Source organism: Idiotropiscis lumnitzeri, chromosome 16 (genome assembly GCF_059441095.1).
Source record: "Idiotropiscis lumnitzeri isolate Australia: NSW breed Sydney's pygmy pipehorse chromosome 16, RoL_Ilum_1.0, whole genome shotgun sequence".
NCBI lineage: Eukaryota > Metazoa > Chordata > Actinopteri > Syngnathiformes > Syngnathidae > Idiotropiscis > Idiotropiscis lumnitzeri.
In genome coordinates this window covers 12,005,390-12,028,687 of record NC_142406.1, presented here as the reverse complement: position 1 = coordinate 12,028,687, position 23,298 = coordinate 12,005,390, and the positions used below count along the sequence as shown (strand labels likewise).

Here is a 23,298-nt window from a genome sequence, read left to right as displayed (position 1 = left end):
CGAGCGAGCATCGCGACAGAATGTGCTGAGTGGCCAAAAGAAGCCGCGGAGTGAGTGCCACTTGTGGCGGGATTCAAATATTCCACGCGCGCCGAATGACAACAGGTTCCATGGCGAAAGAGAGTCACTTCCACGCGCGTTCGTGTGTCTGTGCGTGTGCGTGTGACGTTTTAGTGCTAAAGACAAAAACAATATGCGTAAAAGGACATCAACTCGCTCCCCGTGTGCCTGCGTGACAACCGTGACAGTCTGAGTGGGTGGGGGGGGGGGGGGTTGTGGGTTGACCACTCACGAAACACCCTTCCTCCACCAACTCAATTAGACAATCATAAATAAATAAGAACAACTAGCGTGTGATCGTGCGAAGGAGAGAGAGGGGGGGGGGGCGAGCGAGCGAGCGAGCGAGCAAGCGAGAGAGAGAGAGAGAGAGAGAGAGAGAGAGAGAGAGTGAGTTCACCACAATTTAGTTCCACGCGCTCTATAAAGAAAATCAGTGGGCGTCGCAGCTTCTGCATCACTTTTTCTTCAAATTATTACACAAACGCACCCCCCCTTTCATTTCACACAGCACGTGACCCCCCCCCCCTCCCCCCCCTGTGTGTGACCACTTCGATGCGCGATGGTGGACGGAGCTGTCCCCGGTACTGAACGGCCTGATTTCGCATTTTGCTGCTGTTGCCTCCAACTTTGTATCACGTTTCTTTTTTTTTTTTTTATTTTCTGGATCCATTTCTGACAAGTTCAAATTCACATCCGAACACATCGGAGGCCCTTGAAATGGCGGCTGGTGTCTGCAGACTCCTTTAGCATGAGTTGAAATTATTTGGCTTATTCTCAACACTGCCACATCCCCAGTCACAAATAATAAAATAATTGATTGTGTCATATTTTTTTTTATCAATCAAAAAATATATATCGAAATAAATAAATCCGGCTTTTAAACAGGCGTGTGCATCAAAAGCGAGACAGGTTTTATTCTCAAGAAGGATGCTAAAATTTGTTACCACGCTTCCATTTAATATCATGAAAAGTGTTTCAAAATATTTGACTTGTAACGGATATTTAATGTTCCTGGAAGTCACTGGGCGGGGCAAATATATTGTACGAAAAAGTAAAATACAACTGAACTGCACTTAGGAAGTGATTCATTACTTCACCACTAGAGGGAGCCCACACACCACCAGTTGCACACGTATTACACTTTGAGAAACACTGATCGAGTATAGCAATTGTCAGGGTAACTTTTTGTGTAGTTTTATCATTTAAATAGACATTTGGCTTCACGTGACATCGCCAATAAAGCAAAATTATGTCAAATATTGAAGTTAAACTGTTTTGCAGGTGTTTAAAAGGGTGAATTATCTATTTTTTTTGGCATGCCTTTCCTGCTTGTTTATTATTTTTTTAAGTGGTTTTATTTTGCAGTTGTGGAATGAACACAAGGGAAAAGGCAGTGCGGTTGTTGTAGTTTTTTTTTTTTTTTTTTGTGCTGACAAAGACAGCCAAATAGTCGTCAACACACACTGCCGCCTAATCAACAGCATCTTGAAGCACGGCCTATATTTAACTCCCCCGTGGTCAACATCTCAAGTCTCGGGCCAACGCAGACCGCCCACGGAACACCTAATGCATTTGCGGCGGAGACTCGCAGAAGAAAAAAAGTTTAATTATGGCAAGCGCTTAGCTTTGTCTCCATGGCGATGACTTACAGTATAATGAAGTTACAGTATGAGTTTCTCCGTTTATCACGCTGAAATGATTCAAATTCTCATCTCGGGGCAGGACTTTGGATGGAAGCCAAACAAAATGTTACGAAAAGTTGAGACATTTTTACATAAAAATAATCAATGGCTATTAAAATCAGAGTTAAAAAAACGTTAGTGTCTTTTTAACACAAAATGTAGAGTTGAATTTGTGACTCCTTTAAATGTGTGCTCATTTGCCGCCGAGGATTTACTTGCATGCATTTTGCTCTCCTGGCCGCTCGGGGATACGTCATTGTCTCCGAGATGATTTGTTAGCTCTGTCAGACATCAATAGTGGCAAACGCTAACAAGCTCCTCATGATATATTTCTCTGCGAGCAAAACGCGGCAAATCGATAGCGACAGGACGCGTGGAAAAAAAATTAAAAATACGCCGGCCTTCGTGGCGATCACATGAAGGAAACGCGAAGGAACCAGTGGAGGCCGATCATTTTAATGACCCCTCTCGTGTCTTCTAATTCGGCTCGCATTTTTCGCGGCACGCTTTTGATTGATGACGTCATTTACAAGACGCGGTGACGCCCCCCGTGATGGAGGAGCCCTTTTGCGACCGCCGCTGATAGACGCAGACAAAGCCCATCGCTCATAGACGCTAACAACCTTTTTTTTTTTTTTCTTCGCTTTGTGTCGCGTTTGCCGAGAGACGTGAGCGATGACGCCACTTACTGTACATGAAACGTCTACATTGCAATGGCAAGGATTGCTCGTGCTCGGATTATGACGGGGAACCGGTCAAAGCAGCCTTTAAGTCGTTTACAGATAAAAAAATATATAATCGGGTCTTATCACAGTAAAATAAACAATGAGCAAAGTCACGTAACTCATTCGCTGCCATTGACGGATATAGAAGTCAAAAAGTAAATTCGGAAAGCTGCTGTCGACCACAGCTCACGCGCGCAAACACGAACAGAGGTTAAATATTTAGAAAGTGCGCGGGGGGTGGGGGTACAATTATGATCAGAATCGATTTTTAAATTATCTCTATTTAGCTAATTTTCTTAACATTTCTTTTCACGTCACATGGAAGTTTTTGATTGGTGGGCCACAATGGGTTCTAAAATTCTGACAGAGGGGCCGGACCAGGAGCAGATGGATGGAGTGTTTTGGTCACCTCGGCGGGCCGGATTAAAACATTTAACGGGCCGCATGTGGCCCCCGGGCCGTAGTTTGCCCACACCTGTGCTAAGTGATCACTCGTCATGGCAATGTTAAGAGTCTCTCCGCTTGGTTCTGACCTGCCATCATCACCTGACGAGTTATATCGGGAACACAGTGCTAAAGTGTCGGCCAATTTGCACTTTGTTGGAGGGGGCACCTGTTCGCTCGCCGCACGGGGTCACCAAAACGTGCAAGACGCCAAAAGTGAAAACCCCAAGAGGCGTGTAGAACTTGCGCCTTGAGGGCGAAAGAGCTGCTTTACGACGTCCGCAAGTCGAGCTTGCGGCTCCTGCTTGCTCCGTGAGTTTGTTCCGTTGCCATGGAGACGGTGCAGTTATCTTGACACGATGCAGGGAACCGCTCAGCATATGGGCAGTAAACACAGCGGATGAGGATTCCTCAGCTCACTCATCTTACTTGATTTTAAAAAAAAAAAGCAAAAAAAAAAAAAAAAAAGGGGATTTAACTCATTTACTACCATTGACGGCTAAACACGTCAAAGATCCATTTTATTTTTTACTCGGTTGGTAGTGAATGAGTGAATTAAATTGTTGGAATTTGTCGTTGCCATGAAGTGAACTACGTTCTTTTTTTAAATCACTTTTTCAAAAAGCCTATAAAGTTTTGACAAATATTGTCAGGCAGCTGTTGCACAAAATAAGCACTTCACTAACCCCGAAAAATTAATTTTAACATGCTTGACAAATTAAAAATGCACTTTTGCTAATTTCACCAAATTCTGACGGTTTCCAAGACAATTTATTCACAAAGTAACTCATGTTAATTATTTTAATTGAGCCAAATATCAAAACAAGTTTTTGTGCGGGATGAGCATCTTTAAGGGGCGTGGCCTACTGAGCGCCGAGTCGGAGCGCCTCTGTTGCCATGAAATGTAAAAAAAAAAACTGCCATTGCGTCAGAATATCCCCGCGCAGATTCGTTGACAAGGTCAAAGGTGAAAATGATCAGTGTACTTACATTTCAAACGCTAACTCACCTGTCAGTCGCAAGCGTTGAAAGAACAAAGTCCCGCCCGAATCCCAAATTTCCTTTGGTGCTGCAACAAGATGTAACAGCCCCCCTTGAGGGCCCGTGCGCCATCCCGTCCTTTTCCTGTCGCTGCCAAGTAAAAAAAAAAAAAAAAAAAAAAAAAAATCCGCACAGACACACACAAATGAAAATCAAAAACGTTACCTTTGCCACAAGGCTGCCGGCCGCAAATCTTCGGAATGACGAGGAAAACGGCTTTGTTGATTTCGTTTATTTACATTTAAATGAGAGCTATTCATCTGGAGTTCCGTTTTGGACAGAAAACAAAAAAAAAAAATGAAATAACTTACCAACGTGTACTTCCTCGCTATGGACTGGCCCGCTTTTCAAGTTAAAAAGGAAAAGCATTTCCGTGTGATGTCGACTTTATTTACAGATATCAACACAAATGGAATCGGTTTGGCGGGCTTGTCAAGCGGCGGCCTTTAGAAGCGTGTCCATTGTTCGGATGTGGACGCTGGGAAGCGTGAACCAGGCTAAAGGCAGCTGGCGCCCGGCGCTGTCGTCCTGAAATTTGATGTTTAGGTAGAAGTCTCCGGTGTAGAGGAAAAGCAGAGCGCCCGTGCAGATGGACTTTTCTTTGGGTTTGACCTGCACAAAGTGGAAGAATTATGAGCAGCTGCCCAAAGATGCCGCTCTGTCTTTCAAAAGGTCTACACTTCAGTTTTGAGTTCGTTTGGGTTCCGTGTCCAAACAATTCTGGAAAAATCAAAACTTTTTTTTTTTTTTTTTGGCACAAGCGCAAACCATGCTTTCTTTTTGTGACCTTCTCCTACTTTAAATCACAAAATATTTTGGGAGGCGTAACACGCCCCCCCCCAAAAAAAGAGTAGTCGAAACAAGAAATATTGATTAAATTACTTCTTATAAAAAAATAAATAAATAAAAGATAAAATAAATAAATAAATACATAAAAGATGAAAAAATAAAATAAAATAAATAAATAAAAGAGAATAAATAAATAAATAAATGGATAAAAAATACATAAATAAATACAAGATACATTTTTTTTTAAAAAGGTCTAAAAACGCATTCTTTTGCTTTCCAGTGCGTTTGTGATGCCATCTTGAGGCCTTTTGGTTCCCAAGAACAATATTGATGTGAGGGGAGGAGCTTAATAGAGTCAGGCCATAGCCTTGTCTAATCAAAAAGTGTGTGTGCTACCAATAGGCAATTACGGCGGCGGCTTTAAATTTTTAAATAAATACAAACGAACGCGAGGTGCACAAGTTGCTTCGGCAGACGAGGACTGAAGCTAACAAATATTTAAAAATTCTATTCAAATCACCAAATGAGCATTTTTACATTTGTATGACAGCTAAGAATCCGACAACGTCGCTTGCGAGTGGATTGCCACGGCGGAGTGTGTAAAAAGTAACCGTGTCAATGCAGAAGGTGTTGGAGCCGATGAAGGTGACGGCGTCGCCCAAGTCGTAGTTCTGGACCCCGTTCTGGTAGTCCTGATAGGGCACCACGGTGAGGGCCAGCGGGCCCACGGCGTTCAAGCTCCGATTGGTAAGCTTGATCTCCAGGGAGACGGCGTCGCCCACTTGGCAGTCGGCGATGACGTCGCAGTCGCACGGCTTCCCGTTCACCAACACGTCTGGGGAGGGGGTGCAAAATGAATTTGTTTTTTTTTTTTTTTAATTCTTAATATATCTCTGATTTTCACTCTGCACGTCTTTGACCACAACACCTGCGGCGGCATCATCCTGATGAACGCACTTTGAAACAGAAGTGAGGAACATTCAGAGCTCTTCTCCCATCCCGTTAAAATAAGATTCAATGAAAAAAATAAAAATAATAATCATGGAATAATTCATTGGCTGCCCATCGGCGAGCCAGAAAACGTAGTCATGTAATATTGAAGCACTTTTAGAGAAATGTTAAGATTGGTGATTTTCTGTACCCTGGGACTTGTGAATTACAGATTCAGACAAACGTAAAAAAAATATTTCGGCACATTTGAAGCAATTAGGCAATTCTATAACGAATGTATAGTTATATATAAAATAAGGTAGTTGGAATAAAAGGAATAGAATCAAGTATACAAATTTTATTTTACTTTATTTTTTAATTTTTTTAAATGTATTTTTTATTTATTTATTTATTTTTTATTATATATTTTTTTATTTTATTTTATTTTGGTTTATCAGAAGAGATCAGAAATGTGCCCAATGCCGAGCCAGGTATCGTCGAATCGTGTGTAATAATTTATGAAACTATAGAGAACGCAATGCTCTTTCACCAGATGCCATTTTTTGTTTGTGTGCTCTGAGATTTTTTTTTTTTTTTTTTTTTTGTGCACCCTGGCTCAAAAAAAGTTGGTAAACACAGGTGCCACTTAATTCGCAAAACATTTTTAGTGCTCGCTACTTCAAAATGTGATGATTACTTTTGATGAATCGCCACGTGAAGATTAAAGCACATTAAAGCCCATTTGGCAAAATGAAAGCATTTTTTTTTTAACCTTGAAAAAGCATGATTAGAAACATCTTTTCATCAAAAAAAAATAATAATGGAAGAAGCATTTTAAGGCTATCAATAAGCGTTAAAAGCAAATTCTGATCATCGCACACTTGACTTACTTTTTTTTTTTTTCCAAACTCAAGTTGCGATTATGCCCCCCCCCCCCTCGCGTCAATGTAAACGTCGCCTTCGTCGAGGGATGAGCGAGTTGAAGCCCGACCGAGCGAACCTCTCACGATGTGGCCCGTCTTGGCCCAGTTGCGGAGGCCGACGCGGCGAATTTGATTCGAACAAGTGAACTCGACGCGCACGCACACGCGGCAAATGTCACACGCGCCGTGGTGTCACGCCCGCGGGCCGCGATAAACACCGTGAGTCACAGCGGCTGACGCCGTGTGACAAGCCGATGAAAGAGCGCAGCGCTGTTCGGAGTGCTTCGAGGAGGGGAGGGGGGGGCGAAGATGGACAGATATCGGGGTGGAGCTGCCGGGAGAGCGGCGACAATAATGTGCTGCTCACGACACGCAGTCTGGAGCCACTGGAGATAAAAAATAAAAAAAAAATACCCAGAAAAGTTAGGAAAAAAAAAAAATAAAAATAAATAAATTAAAATACCCAGAAAAGTTATGAAAAATTAAAAAAAAAAAAAAAAAAAAAAAATCACTCCACAAAATCAAAATGAAAATATTATTAATCGTTGTGGAAAAGTAATCGGAACCAACAGGTCCTCTACTTGTCACCAAATAAATGCCAGATTGTGTTACGACACGCTCATAAATGTATTGGCAAGCGTCAGCGTGTTTATTAATCAATCTTCTGGCGCTGAGAGTCGCAAGCAGGTGTTACGTAACAAGCGCTCGGGCCCGCGTGCCGCCCCTGGCCAGATGCTGCTGCACTCGTCTGCAGGAGTCGCCACAGCAACAAGGCAGGGGTTGGGGAGCTGAGATGACATCTCACTTGCGTAGAAAAAAAAAAAAATGTTCATCAAAATGAGGCTTGGAGATGAAAGAAAACACTCCGCCCCTCGCCGAAGCAGGAGGAAGGAAAGTAACACTTTGGAGATTTGCGACCGCTAACTGGATTAAGGTGCGCGTCACGACAGGTGGGGTGTCGGCTTATGACTGTGTAATAGCGCGGCGGGGGCCAATGGGACTCCGGGATACACACACACACTTGGATTCTTTCATTCTTCACGTAGATTTGAAACAATCGGGTCGGATTTTCAAGGGTGACCGACATTTGACGAGTGAAATATAAAAATATTTTTTTTTTAATTATTTCCGGTATTCCAAGTGATCATCTTTCAAGTCCTTCGCGGGCACATCGAACATTTTAGACTTTTCGAGTTTCAAGTCCCAAGTTAATCGAGTCGAGTACGTACTTAAGGCACGTCAGGGGGTAATTAATTAATTAATTAATAAATTCATTAATTGTGTTACGACACGTTTATAAATGTATTGGCACGTGTCAGCGTGTTTATTAATCAATCTTGTAATTCATTAATTTAAAATTTTCAACGTGAGCCACTTTGCGTTTGTTAGACGTACTAACACACGGACGATCACATATTTTATAATTGTATAATAATCTCTCCATGTTTGACGCGCTACTGTTGAGCTAGCTGCCAGAATGTCAAGTGATCGTAGCTTTCCCGTTTTTGTGGAATTTATCGAGACAGGTCAAATTAGATGCCTTACTTGTTAGGGGTCGTAGGTTCGAATTGCAAACACGGCAAAGCTTTTTAATTAATTTATTTATTTTTTTTAAAAACAAAAACTGGATTAGTGTCGCTGAAGATGGGTCACATCACTTCTTGAATGAGTTGGCCTCTGTACTACGCATCATAGCATGCTGGTGGGTTGCCAAGTTTTTTGTGGACTACACACACACACCCACACACGCACACACACACACAGAGACAAAAAAATGATTTTCTTTCAAAAACAAAGCAAATGTCACACCGCGCAGAGAACAGAAAAAAATGGCATATTTTCAAATGCAAATCGCCAAAGTCAGGTCGAGTCTCATGAATACCAAAGTCAAAGTCAAGTTGAGGCTTTCATGAGTTTTAGCCATGCGAATCCGAAATCATAAAATTGGCAACTAAGGCCTTTTATTTATTTATTTTTAATTAAACATGTATCGGAAACGGCGGTGATTTTAAAAAAAGAGCATGCTCTATAAGGTTCAAATCAACTTGACACTTGCCCTTGCCACTCTCTTATAGCTACGAATTTATTATTTTTTTTCATTTGTATGTTTGACAAAATAGCAACGGCAATCAATACATATGCATCGTTAACTTTAAACTGTCCTGAAAATAAAACTCTCTCTCATTCATTTCTGAACAAAATGGGTAGACTGGATATATTTCTATTGATCGCCATGAGCGGGAAATATTAGCTTCTGAATTAGCATGACAACAACGCTGTCGGGAGTTTCATGAACAGAAAGCAGGAACTCAGCGTTCTGGCCCTTCCGCATCGACTGCAAGACAAAAATCAATGCCGATCCAATTTGGACGACTATATCCCAAATGTTTGGGCTTTCTTCTGTCATCTTGGTAAAATGCGGCGTGATCTGATTGCTTTGCAATAAATAAATAGATAAATTTACAAACACAAAAATAAATAAATAAATAAATAAATAGAAAAATAAATACAAAAATACATAGATAAATAGATAAATGAATAAATAAATACAAAATAAAAAAATAAATAAAAAAATATATAAATAAATAAATAAATAAAAAATAAATAAATAAATAAATAAGTTGTTTGCCTTGAAGTCAGTGCTACCATACGGTATGATTCCAAAGAAGATTGTTTGCAAAAAAAATAAAATAAAAAAATAAAAAAATAAAAATAAATCTAAGTCATTAGCAGCCACCCTCCCCTGAGAGTTGCGAGGTCTAAACATGGCTGCTGTCATATGCCTAGCCGCACATTCACTCCCTTTCCCTTGCCTCATTACTCGGCTCCGCTTGCCCGCCTGCTCGCTTGATACATCGCCACCCTAATTATGCAAATGAAATGGATTTTACCTGCAAACAATAAAACTTAAGTATGTATAGATAACCGGAATTTCCTTCACAATAATGTATTGACCAGCTTTTTGCCGACATGTCCGCTGTTTGTTTAATGGCCCAAAATGACCCATTTGCATGACGAGCTTCCGTTACGCTGATAACAATCAGAGCAAGATTGCGAGCAATCGCAACTGACGCGACTCTAACGTGTGATTTATTATTACGATTCTTAATAGCAGCTATCAGTGCTTCGGGCATTTAAACGCAGTCAAACAACAATCCGCCCACCTATTTGCGTCCACATGAGGGTCGTGGGTTAGCGCAAGTCCATCCAAGCCGACGTCAGGCTAAAGGCGCATCGGCCGTCAGTCAATTGCATCGTCAAAGAAATTGATTTGAATAAAAGTAGACGCACGCATTTTGGACCAACTGGAAACGCTTGAAGGAGGACTGGCTGACTCCAAAATAAAGTGCGTTACAATAATGCAGCCGAGCAGTGAAATAAGATTTCTTTAAGTGGAACTCAGGGCCAGCAAAAACGAGGGAAACAGCAGGGGGTCCAAATGTAACCGTGTTTGTACTTGAGCTGGCATATTTTTGGGGTTTAGTTCATTTTTAATGAATTTAATACATCCACATTTTTGGGATATAATGAACCTGGGCATTTTCTTTTTAACTTCAGTTATTAAATAAAAACAAATCAAAGCCACTGCTTTATGAATTCACGCCACCCGACCGTGCGTTCGCCTTAATGCAGGCTTGGTGCTTTGCCGATATTCCGGGCTGCATTTCAGTCGCGCAAGCCATCACGTGGGAGGCGGGAAGCATGTCAAAATTGCTCCTGATGACACAGATGACATGAAGAGGATTTCCCAGGCATGAGCTAAAGGCGCACTTGAAGGCAATGTCATTTGCTCTTGTTATCCAAAAAAAAAAAAAAAAGGGAGAACCACAAAAGCCCAGACGATTCACCCACTCATAATCTGCTGTGGCACGAAAAAAAATAAATAAAAAAAAAATAAAATAAAATACAGAAAAATAAAATTAAAAATACAATAAAATAAAATAAGGGTTTAAAATAAATCAAATAATAAAATAAATAATAAATAAAAACATTTTGGCTTCTATACTCGTCAATGGCAGTGAATGGGTTCATCTTCCAGCATGTCGAGGAAAAAAAACACAAGGCCATCAGAGAAAATAAAAATTGACTGGTCACAACATTAGGTACAGCAACATTATTGTTGATCAAAAGGATTCGGACAGCCTCGGCATTTACGACCGGAACCGCCATAATTTGAGGAACGACGTTCAAATGATCAATAAAGCAGGTAAAAGTGTCTCCAAACTAAGTTCGGCGGCGAATTCTCGGGGAAGCGCAACGGCAAAGGTAATGAGCTGTCACAAGTACACCTGGGGGCAAATCACTAAAGACAGCTCGCGACGACATTATTATTTCCTCCACAGAACAAATGGCAATCAATGTCTTTGAAAAATGACTTGAGTCACCTGCTGGGCTGCACATGATTCATTGAGGATTGATGAGACGCAGTCATCTCATTAAAACAAAAAACAACTCTTGTACATTTTGATGTTATTTTCCAAAAACAACACTAATCACCGGCGACATATTACGAGGGGGGTTCGCTTTTGTTTGTGAAAGCTTGAATTGCGAACTTTTGTGGGGTTGACAGTTAAATGTCGTTTAAAAAAAATATATTTGTAAAGAGGCAAAGCATAATTACACAAACAAGTTAAAAAAGTTAACGAGTCCACTTTTTGTATATTATTACCGAGATCGCAATTTTTCGAAAACTATTTGACTGATAGCGTCTGGCTGCAGCAGAAACGGCGTTCTCAGAGAAGGGTTTTTTATTTTTATTTATTTATTTTTTTAGATGCAATCTAAATAGAATCATCTCATATCGGCGGAGTCGCATCACTCCTCCGAGTGATTAATGGCTGAATAATGCAAAATCTCCTGCAAAAAGGCCCCAAAAGATGCAAACCCGCTTTTCCGTGACTCGGAATTAAATTAGAACCGAGCGTGAACAAAACGTACCAAAAAAAAAAAAACAAACAGGTAACAGACTGCACTCATTGCGTCAGAATTTTCCGATCGGGCCTGGCGAGATAAAGACGCGTCATTTTTAATGCTTTTTTTTAGGTTTATAAGAATTCTTGTGTTATGTTCTTGGCGGTATCAATTATTCTAAAAAAAAACATATCGTTCGTTCAGAATATGGTCTCCTCAAGTTTCTTATGTAAAGCGATAAAAAATCTAAAAATGTGCTTGAAAAGAAGAGCAGACGCCAAATCCAGGTCCATGAGTTCCTCGACATCTGGCCTTTTTGCACACACTCGTCATTCGCTAACGGCAATCATATGCAACAGCCCTGAAATAAGTGCAACATTAATTCGCCGCATTATGTTCGGCTTTTATTGAAAAACGATATAAACGTGTCACGGACTGAATTGAATCGACGCTTGCTGGTTAGTGGCCGTTACGTGTTTACGCTCTGATAACCACATTAGCGGCGAAATTAGGAACGCGACAGACGCGTGCGGTCATGAAAATGATAATCCAAAACTGCTGGATTGTGACATTTAGGTAGGAATTTGGATTGGATTTGGTTTTATTCTCAGGAAAACAAACCAAAAAAAAAAAACGACTTTATAAACAGACGGGGAATAAACTAATCAATATCCGGAGTTTAGATGATGCAAAGTTTCTGTCTGCTACCTCCATTTTCCCTTGTCGTTCTTTTAATTATTCAGCTTTAATACAACCGGAGTGAGCACTGCCTCCAAAGTGGCCCAGACATCTTTGCCAATGAGGGCAACCGAGTTACTACCACGCACTGGTTTATTGATGCGCTTCTGTCATAGCCAATCGAGGCGGAAGTCTTGCGAGAGGGTGGCCGGAGACGAGACACTCGGAAAATTGCTCCAGACGCCGCTTGTCAGGTAGACGGTCCAAAGACGTGAAATGAAGCCGCCGAGATTGAACTGTTTCCAAAGCGACACCCGCAAAAAATAAATAAATAAATAAATAACCGTGAATAAATCACTGTATTTGCGTTGTTTTTCCTGATTGCATTTTAAAAGGCGAAGTAAAATAAGAAAATTGGTGACTGTAGCTGTTTTACCACAACTCAAAGAGGAGAAAACAACGCTCACAAAAGTGGGGGGGGGGGACGAGGTACAGTGTATTTGCGTTTTGTTATGTCGTGGGACATGGGGAAAGCACTGTACAATTAATCGGAAATGAATTACGATTAAGATTATTACATTCAACCATTATAAAATTGGCATAATCATAAAAAAAAAAAACCAATTACCAATATACAGATTTCTATTAGACTTCAATTTTTATTTTTATTGAAATTATATATTGAAATGTTTGTTTATACAATATAGAATATTGTCCCCTTTTTAATTTAAAAATAATTAATCATTTTAAAATGTGCGTTGGGACCTGAAATAATTACAATGTTTCAAAGAATTGGATTTGTCTTCATATTTTTGACATTTAACATTTTCTTGTTTTGCACCAAAAAAATGAATAATAGTTTGAATAATCGTGACTTCAATTATTCCCTAAACTCATTGAATCCCAGAAATTTTCACTGGAGGAAACCCCTCAATACCAGCGTTTTTCTGGATTTTGACTGATTTTGCGAGGCCAAAAGAATAATGTGGTCTAATGCTATAAAAACTCGGAGCTAGGACCCGAAAAAAAAAAGAAAAAAAAGGCTAAGACGTATAAATACGTCTTTGGGAGGCAGGCACTACATTTTTGAAAACGTATAATAATCGTAATTAACATTTTTTCATAATCGAGCAGCCCTAAATACATAGTTCTAAATTTAGCAATAAACAATTGTGACGAACAATTTCCATTCCGAGTCCAGTGGAACTTTTTACTTTGAATGTAAAAATGCCCACATACTCCAAACAAAACTGGACAACAAAAATGCAAGTGCCTTTGCCCTTTCGTTGCTTGTCCACAGTCAAAAAGAGAGAAACGAGAATGGTGGGGCATCGTGTTAGAAATCGAGCGGCCATTTGCATTCTGGAGCAACGGTTCCATCCTGGCTCAAAAGTCAGACATCAAATAATGCCCTCTAAAAATGATGGAGGGCAGTTTTTAATTGTAAGTCACATGGGTAGCGCAGACAGAATATATCCCTAGCAAGTGTCTGGCTTCCTCATCAGTCGCTTTACACTTGCTTACACGGAGCGCACGCCCCGACGGGGGAGAGCGCGAAAGGGCAAGTGGGCTTCATTTTCTGTGCCAGTGAAAACAAATACTCACAGCTTCACGAGTAAAGAAAAGCAAAGCTTGTCTAAGCTGCCGGAGCGAGAGCGTACGGAGCAAAATAATGCTCAACGCAGAATTTAAACTGCGCTCTCGAGTTCTGAATATCTTTACGGGAACTAGCCCAAAGACGACCCCTTCTACGCCTTTCTGTGAGTCTTCCAGTCTCTCCCATCTACAAGCCCACAGCATCATTACACGAAAAGACAAATTCCATGCTTTCAAACCAGACCAATATGGGTCAAATTGCCATTAAACTCGACTCGCTTAGTCGATTGAGGCGATAGAATTTCAAACGCGGCCATTTTACAGTGGCTGCTTTCAACGGTTGAGGGGGGGAGGGAGGGGGGGTGAGGAGGGGGGGGTGAGAGGTCGGCCGTCGAGTAGGAAAAAGGCAAACAATCAGTGAGGCTCAGTCTCGTCCTGTATAAATATCCATCTGCCAGTCAAATAATCAGCAACCGGCAGTGGAATTTGGAAAGTTCGGCTGAGATTGAGAAAAGCCAACCGAAACATCGGAAATTCATTACGAGGGGTTAACTCATTGACGACCAGCCGGGTAAACGTCGAACGTCTTTTGCCGTCAATGGCAGTCAATGAGTTCATTGGAGCCACTTAACATGAGATTGAATGCAATTGGTTCATTCTCAACACTGAACCATCTCCACTTATAAGAGGGTGTGCACACTTTTGCAACCTTATCGTTTCGATTTACTTACTTTTCCCACCCAATTAGGTTGTAATTCGAAATGAGTTGGCATTTGAACAGGGGGTGTGGAGACTTTTTCTAGCCACTGTAGAACGGCTCCTGGATTTATTTTTTTCCCGCTAAAGCAAACAACAAAAGCCAAACTGACTTTTCCTCCGAGGTACGGCTCGTAGCGACGAACCAATAAGAAGTTATTGCCTGACTCAGCCATGAGGCTTCAACGCATTGATTAGCTGCCAGGTTGTAATTTAAATGCGTTGCTTCACTCACACCGCTCTGATAGCGTTGTTCCGAGTTCGAGAAACGCTGTAAAGATCCGCCAGACGCAGATGCTCAACTAAACGCTGAACATACGCTTGAGAATCCGGTCGAGATATTTCCCTTGGGATTCGAGGAACAACAACAGAGCAGAAGGTTAACCTGGAATGCGTAAAAAATATAAACACTTATTTATGTTTTATTTATGGAAAAAATATAATCGCGGTTTGTGGACTCTAGCGGCCTTTTTCAGGATTCATCACAGCTGAATGGCTCAAACTGATTTTGTGCATGATTGAGATTTGATTTTTTCCAACTATGTCGCACAAAGACAAAAGCAGAATTCTCATTTTTTGCGAATTTAGTGAAATGTCAAATTCCAGGTTTTAGTCACTATTGGTTAAAGACGCAAGACGGAAAAACACGTACAAGCTCGTCATTGGCTTAAATGGAGATGACGGCAAATTGCCCCTCAGGTTTTACGTCATTTGGTTTTGCAGAGTCACCAAGTGCACCACGATAGGCAAGTCGGAGTTAGATTTTTTTTTTTTTGTCTGAGTGCTGCTTGTTGGCTTTTTGCATTTGAACTTCTCAAATGTCGATTTGAAAATGAAAAATGCCACCGCGAAATTTACTGCCGGTGAGTCATGAAAAAAAAAAAGCTCATTCAAGGCGGGGGATGTGACAAATATTTGGACGTCCCGCGAACTGATTGACTGTGTTGCAGATGTAGGAGTTCTTTTCCTCATCTTTTCGGATGACTAATATCTGGAAGTCGTGGCGAGTGAAGCTGAAGGAGGCAATGCCCCCCTTTGCATGATGAATGAGCGAGACAGAAATTAGATTAGGAGGAGTCCGCTGAATAAATGAACTAATTCATGAAGTGAGAAAAAAAAAAATGACAAGGCGGCAAGATGCATCCGTCGACACGTTCAGTTCCTTCCATAAAAAAGCGTAGCTTCTAGGAACAGCTCGCTTCGGGTTACGGGCCGAGACTGTCATTAGCGCCTTCGCGGCGATGACGGCATTTCGAGGCGTCTTTTCCTGCTTTTGTTCAAAAAGGTGTTGAATTGAACATATTCCTGTGATTTTAATTTGAACATTTGAGAAGGAAATCATAGCTCGGCCGAAGCGGGAAGGAAATTGTGGCGAGCTACAATGATGGTCAAAATTGACGACTCGGGAAAAAGAGGACAGTTTTAATTTTACAGTGAATTGAAAATATATTATAAATTTCACGTGAATTCCTTTAGTGAGTAGAGCTCGTAAACTTTTGCGCTAAACGATCCTGACCACGTAATTGTATGATGGTATAAATTAGTCCTATTCTGGATTATTATTATTATTAAAATTAAATATTCGCAGTTTTCTGCAAATTCAGCAATTTTCATTCAAAAATCGACTCCCATGAGGCCAAATTTCCCGGAACGATTGTTCAGCATTCATTTCCCAATTTGTATCGTTCCAATTTGAAATTTAAATCAACCAGCTCATTAAATTTAACTTTTTAATGTGCCGAAATTGAGCAAAAATTCTTCATTTCCATCATTGAAATACCCGCAAAATGTTCCGAATTCAATCGCGATGACGCTTTACACAAAACACATTCACATCGTTCCCATTTGTGATTCAAAACAGAATTAACCAAAAAAACAAAACATTTTCACCCCCAAAAAATAAAACAATAAATCCCTATTCATTCTCAATCACCCATTTCTCATCATTCCATATTTTTCAATATTTTAATATTTTTTCCATGCATGAATTTTAACGAAATCTCGCATCGGAATCTTTCCAGGTTGTCTCATCGGGCAGAAGGCGAACAAACAACATGATGATGACGACAATTACGATACAAGACTAAATCAGCACTGGGCAGTTAACGCATTTTGTGGTGTCATCCGTTCACATTTCACGATGATGAACGCGATTAGAAATCATCTTGCATCATCCCCGAACAATCGCTGAAACAACACCAACACGAGAGCACGGTGACATCGCTGGCATTTGGAGAGCGAGAGTGGCGTCTGCCGCCGAAAGCGACAACGACCTGCTCCCCCGCCCCCACCCCCCTCCTTCGTGTCATTACCCAACCACAGCAAACAAAAAAATGTCAATTTAATGACACAGCAGTCATAAGCGATTTAGTCATAAAACACAAGGGGCACATTAATTAGACGGAAAATGCAGATTGGCGACAACACCAATTATTGGTCCAAACAAGTCAACAAATGCGTTCCAAACTTCTCACAGTCTTGAAACTCTTTTCTGAATCAAAGTTGTATCGCTTTCTTTTACTTGCGTGAATAACCGTCATTCCATTTTCTGTACGGCTTTTCCTTCAATTTAAATTCTATTTCCTCAATTGCATTAAAGAGAGATGCGTGACACATATATGTCATTAGAGGCGTAATTTTAATCTCAGAAATCTTCACTAGAGGAAACCACTCAATTCCAGCGTTTTTCTGGATTTTGACTGATTTTGCGAGGCCAACAGAATATATGTTATAAAAACACGGAGTAATGGTGCGAATTAAAAAAAAGAAAGAAAATAAAAGACGTAGAAATACGTCTTTGGGAGGCGGGGATTACGTTTTTGAAAACGTATATATGTCTTATGGATTGAATGAGTTAAAGCAAGCCAAATGTCATTTTAAATACTACTGCGCTCTGTTTTTAAAAATGTATTTTATTTTTTTTATGCTTATGGAACGGTTAACTAAATACAGTGTCAGTCTAGCCTTCTGGCGGTTGTACAGCCAGTCGTGTCGGTCTTCGCCAAGTGCACAGTCTCGAGTTAATAACGAGAAAGTCAAGGTCCACCAAATGGACCCGTGACTGTTCCGTGCGATTCCACATTGCAACTGAACTTAAATTATAGCTCATCTCCAAAGGCAAAATGTCAGCCTCATGCTGCCGCAGTTGACTTTAATTGAGTATTTAATTGAGAGTTTGAAAGCTAAATTAGGAGTCGGCCACGTGAAGTGTCATCGAAACGACGCAATAGGTCGCTCACTATCGCAATCGCTGCCGCGGGCTTATTCCAAAGTCAAAACTTAGCCGTGCACTCGACCGCGATTGCGTTTCCAATTTAATAACAAACAATACGGCGCCATCGGTTGCTCATTTGCAGCGCATCTGTTTTGTCTGCCGTCTTCGCACGTGTTGCGTCTGCGCTCTGCCGATACACTTTGTCAAAGTAAAAGTAAGAGACAGTGCATTAATCAGCCGGTCCTAAATAAGTCATGCGGCGCCTTCTGAAGACTTCACAAGCTCCGACATCCCGCGGCCTCGCCATTAGAAAACCAAATGGGGAGTTCACGCGCCTCATACGCTGGCTGATAAAGATTCCCCCCCCCACACACCCCCCTCTAATCGAAAACTGTTTTCTGAATGGAGTCTTCGACCTGCTTCTGCTGAGTCTGTACTTCAAGTCACTCCGCCGCGCACGAGATTGACAGATCTTTTCGGCACATTCTCAGGAATCGAAAACCAATTACTTAAGCGACTGTCTTTGGAAATATGTGATTCTTATTCCACAGTTTGAAAACCACACAGTATGAATATTACTTGAAATGAACGCCGTTGTTCTTCTTTGTGTTCAAGTAGGGTTGAAAATATGATTATTACACGTCTTATTCTTGCGGAGGTTTTACATTTTTACCGCCAACGATGAATATATTTGCCAAGTAATTTTCAAGTTTTTCAACCAGTACACAAAAACAAAAAAATAAAAAACTTGCATGTGAAAGTTTGCGCAACACTGGAATGGCGTTGCAGTGTTGCTGATTAGGATGAACATTTGGAGTGTAAATAAAATCAATTTAAACGGCTTGAAATCGGCGACAATTTTAATTTCCGACCCGTCATTTATTTCTATATTTAATTATTTGCCGCTGTGTTTCCCTCGGAAAAACGGTTTTGTTTTAAGGTCAAATAAAAACAAAGTTTAAAAAAAAAATAATCAAATTTAATCGAAATCGGGAACTGGAAATCGAATCAGGGCTTGAGTGAATCGTTCCATCCAGAGTGAACACTGATTTGTGAGGAACCGAAATCGATATTTGTAGTCATCGTCGAAATGCTGGAAATCGGAGGCTTCTGCTTTGAAAACACACGGCGGTGAATGAATTGGCAAATTTGCCTTTTTAAGAGTTATTTTACATTTCAGCGCCGCACACACTTTTCCTGACAACTTTTCAACTAATTGGGCACAATTTCAAACGCAATCCGGGTTTTGAGCATTCTCCCAAAGAAAGTCCATGAACAATACGTCCCAATTATCAGAACTTACAGAACCTAACTGTTGCTATGCAGCCATAATGGAATGTTGATTCCTATCGAAAAAAATAAAAATAAAAATAATTTGACCATTTCTCGCCAGCGTCGTGATATTAAGCCACCCTTTCCACATCTCTGACCTAACTAAAGTCCGTTTTCCTTTCCACGACAGCCCTCTAATGCAAGATGACTCGGCAAGCACATACTAGCCAAAAATCTCATCAAGGCCCACCACAGCCACTGAGTGCTTTTGCATAATTCACGTGTTTTTCCAAGCACTCTAAAAACTGGCTGAATAATTCCGCGTGATGCGGAAAATGCACAGCAAGGTTACATCCTAGCATTTTTTTTTTTCTGGACCAACATTTGTGACCAGGTTCTTAGTATCTTACGGGGACTCATAAAACTAGGAGAGGTGCCTTATAGGCAAGTCCAGTGAGCTTTTTCTGTACTCGGGAATGACCTTCTGCTATATTTGAAGTGCTTTGTTACAGCTGCAGCAGTTGTGAAATGCACGATATCAATAAAGTTGCATTGTATTGCATAACAAGCGGGAAAAAAATTAACGATTCGAAAATCGGGAAAAAATTAACGATTCGAAAATCATTGGGAAAAAATTAACAATTCGAAAATCATCGGGAAAAATGAACGATTCGAAAATGATCAGGAAAAAATTAACGATTCGAAAATCATGGGGAAAAAATTAACGATTTGATAATCATCGGGAAAAAATTAACGATTTGATAATCATCGGGAAAAAATTAACGATTTGAAAATCATCCAGACTCACAGAACAAATTGTGTTCAGCAGATCGCAGTAATCAGCAGTTTTACATTAAAAAAAAAAAAAAGGGGGGGGAGGCATATGCTGCAGGCTCGCCCGAGGAAGGAAAGCAGGGGATTCCACAGCTGTCGCGGCTAAAATAAAATATAATATAAAATATGCAAATTGGCAGAATATGGCGAGTGCCAAATATAAAACAGCCGTTAAAGTTTTAGAGTTGATATGAAGAGAGTAAAATGATCCTGCTGAGTAACGACATGCCGGCGTGTCAGGTGAGGATGCAACGATGAGTGCCGGTGTAAATTTTGATGATGTCACAGCAAAAAAAAATGGAATCCTAGTCATTTATGCATGGAAAAAAGTCACACAACGGCAGGATATATGAACGGAAAATAACTTTATAAGCTCCAGGACAGATTAAGTGCTTGTTAGCTTTTAACGTAAATTATCACATGCATAAATATATTTAAAAAAAAATAAATAAATACGCCCCCTTTTGTTATGTTGCGTCCAGTTTTTTTTGTTTTTTTTGCAGCCTTTCCTCTTTGAAGCGCCATAAGGACGAGGATGCGCCATCATGGATTGGAAACTAACTCAGACTGGCAGATGGGTCGAGGGCATTGAGCAAACAGCCGCACAGGTCAGGGTGACATTAAAATGTCTTTCATTGGCCGGCCATATTAGGATGGGGGGGGGGGGTCCTCACGCATGCAAATGACTCACCGTAACAAGACAACATTGTAGTGTAGTGGATAAAAAGTTGACAAAATCTCAGTAGAAATTAAATGTATGCCGATTGTCTGTGACATGATTTACGAATAAAAAATTAAATAGCTATAATTAGACCGCCATGATGCTAAAACACAATTAAGTCCCAGCCCCCCCCCTCCAAAAAAAAACACAATGAAGCTGAAGTGAATGGTAGCCAGGAAGTTAAAAAAAAAAAAAATGTTGTGTGTGTTTTTGCATTATATTGGTAAACGAGTCACAGCTGACTGCCAAAGGCGAGAACCGGAGCTGACAAACTCCCAAAAAAAAAAAAAAAAAATGCTGTGTGCCTTCGCCTGACAATGTTACAAAAGCCTCCAGTCCTCTGGATATATGACGCCATTTATTTATTTATTTTTTGCTCACGTTTTATGATTCTCCCATCCCTGGTTGGCTCCGTCTCTCAAATGGAAACGCGACCCACGTTTGCTGTTGTAGTATTTTTGGTGCGAAAGAGCGTGTGGGCTGCGCGAGTCGGAGGCTTTTTCGTCACGACGTTGCGGCACAGCGGCGGTCAAGGAATGTCGGCCGTCGGTGACTAAGAGGTGAGCGGCTGCAATGCTGGCACGTGTGCTCGTGACTATGTGGCTCCTCCCCTTTTTTGGAATTGCCACTTATCTTGTTGGGGGGGGCAGGCAATCGTGAGAGATAACCTTTGATACAAAGGAAGGAACGGAGAGTTTTCTTTTATTAATTATTATTTATTTATTATTCATCCGATAATTATTTCAAACTCGTACAATGTGGTCAGAAAGCGATCTCCGAATTCACTTTGCAGGAGAAAAAGGTCAGCTGGATTAGTCCGATGGCACTTTGATAATTTGCCCAATGGTGATGTCAGGTTTAACTTTTCATACAATTTCTGAATAAAATAATAAAAAAATTTTTTTTTAAAAAAACACCGCACACAACAATATTGTCCCTAAATGAGGCGGGGAGCTGAAAAGACGACAATTATGATTCATGCATTTTATATTTTGATCATATTCCTATTTTTAAATGCAGGAATAAGCCATAAACAGATTGTGTGTGTGTGTGTGTGAGTGTGTGTAAGTGTTTGAATCACGAGCCGCAAGACAGCAGCACTGAGGTCCTGCTTTCATTTATAATTCAGAGCTGCGCCGCATACCATTTGTCCTCGGCAGAATTACAATTTCATATCTGCACTTTCTGGGGAATTGCTTTTTTTTTTCCCCCTCTAAAGGCAAAACAATGATGTCCACCTATGCAAGCTCTCGAGTCGTCCATTGTTAAAAGAACTCTTTAGGGAATATGATGATATTTGCCGGGAAATAAATACAGTACAGAGAACGTGTGTGAGTGAGTGTATGACAATCTCACACACACGACACAATGAGGGCTCAGCACATCCATCTGTGCGGAAAATCAATATCTCTGCACTGTTTTTGCTGCATCTCTGGTCAAACTCAAAAACCCGCAGTCGGCAAGCTCATCGCCCATCCTCGCGCACGAGATCGCGGCAACAGCGCACGCGCCGTATAGATCGCCTAGCGCACCTGGTCATGATAGACTAAAATAAATAAATAAATGCGCTCGGCCGAATTGCGTAACATTTTCTGATTTGATAACTTTCGGTGCACGTTATATGCTTCAACGCGTTTTGAAAATAAAACGGTTTAGAATTACCGTCATTTCGATAACAGTCCCGTTTGAATACAAAAAGCTTATATCACGTGAAATTGCTTGTAGACAATACGGCATTGAGGAAAAAAAAAAAAAAAAGGCGACGAGCGAAGCAAGTGGGATCGCTAATAATTACTCGTCAAAGCGTGATTGTTTTGAATATACCAGGTGTATTGCACAATGACAAGCGCGGACAAAAGAGGAGAACAAAAGGCCAGCCCAGTTTGATAGGAGGAGGACAGAGAGTGAATCAGCCGCCAAGAAACTGCTGCGTGCATGTTATTCTAAGCATGTGTGTGTGTGTGTGTGTGTGTGTGTGTGTGTCATTATCTCCCGACAGGCCATGGATGGAGATATTACCCCATGTGACATGTCTAAACCTTTCACTAAAAACACAACAATTATCACTTAAGCCGCCTTGTGCTTGACCTTTTGCCACAAAATGGGGGAGAAAAAAAATTTCAATTGTTCTGCCTGTCACGAGACATCGATGGACAAACAAAGATATATTATTCGTAGCAAATAAAATCCGTTTTTGGACCGATGAGGTTAATCGTTTTAAAATGCTCAACGTCATACGGAATCCCGCCGGGATTGAAAGCACCGGAACGTGGTGGAAGAGGCATGGAAGGTCTCTTGGGTGTTGAGAGCAAACAGCATATATGACCCCCCCCCCCCCCCCACCCCCCACCGTACGTCGATACTCTCGGGCCACCACAAACCAATTATTTCCCCTTAAGGACACGCTTCTAATTAGCGTTAGTTGTCAGTGCGTTTGCATTCAGAGTTTGGAGTATTTTGTGAGTACATTTATTTCTGAGTCGCAAGGACGCCAACCCAGGGAGGATTTCCAACGACGCCTCATTTAGATGCGCAACGGCAGACAGTCACAGTAGACGGCATAGAGCGTGCAATCCTCTCCCAGTGTTAACAGTGTCCTGGATGTCGCTGACCAGGGGGTCGGCAAATCCTCAGGGAAGCATAAGTCCGGTGACACACAGTCACCTTCCTAAAGAATTCTCGTTTTGGATTATTATATATCACCTCCATGCTAAAAAAAAAT

General features: G+C 40.9%; 1 protein-coding gene across 1 annotated transcript in view; it reads right to left on the bottom strand.

Annotated features, from left to right (window-relative positions):
- Positions 1 to 4,169: 4,169 nt before the first annotated feature.
- The window catches only part of trappc9 (trafficking protein particle complex subunit 9), an 82,342-nt gene continuing 63,213 nt past the window's right edge, over positions 4,170 to 23,298 (bottom strand). Inside the window, exons 22-23 of the mRNA XM_088319292.1 lie at positions 5,353 to 5,576; positions 4,170 to 4,564 (exon numbers count right to left, since the gene is read on the bottom strand). Coding sequence (XP_088175418.1) covers positions 4,385 to 4,564; positions 5,353 to 5,576 — 404 coding nt within the window. The 3' untranslated portion in view covers positions 4,170 to 4,384. The remainder of the gene's footprint in view (positions 4,565 to 5,352; positions 5,577 to 23,298) is intronic.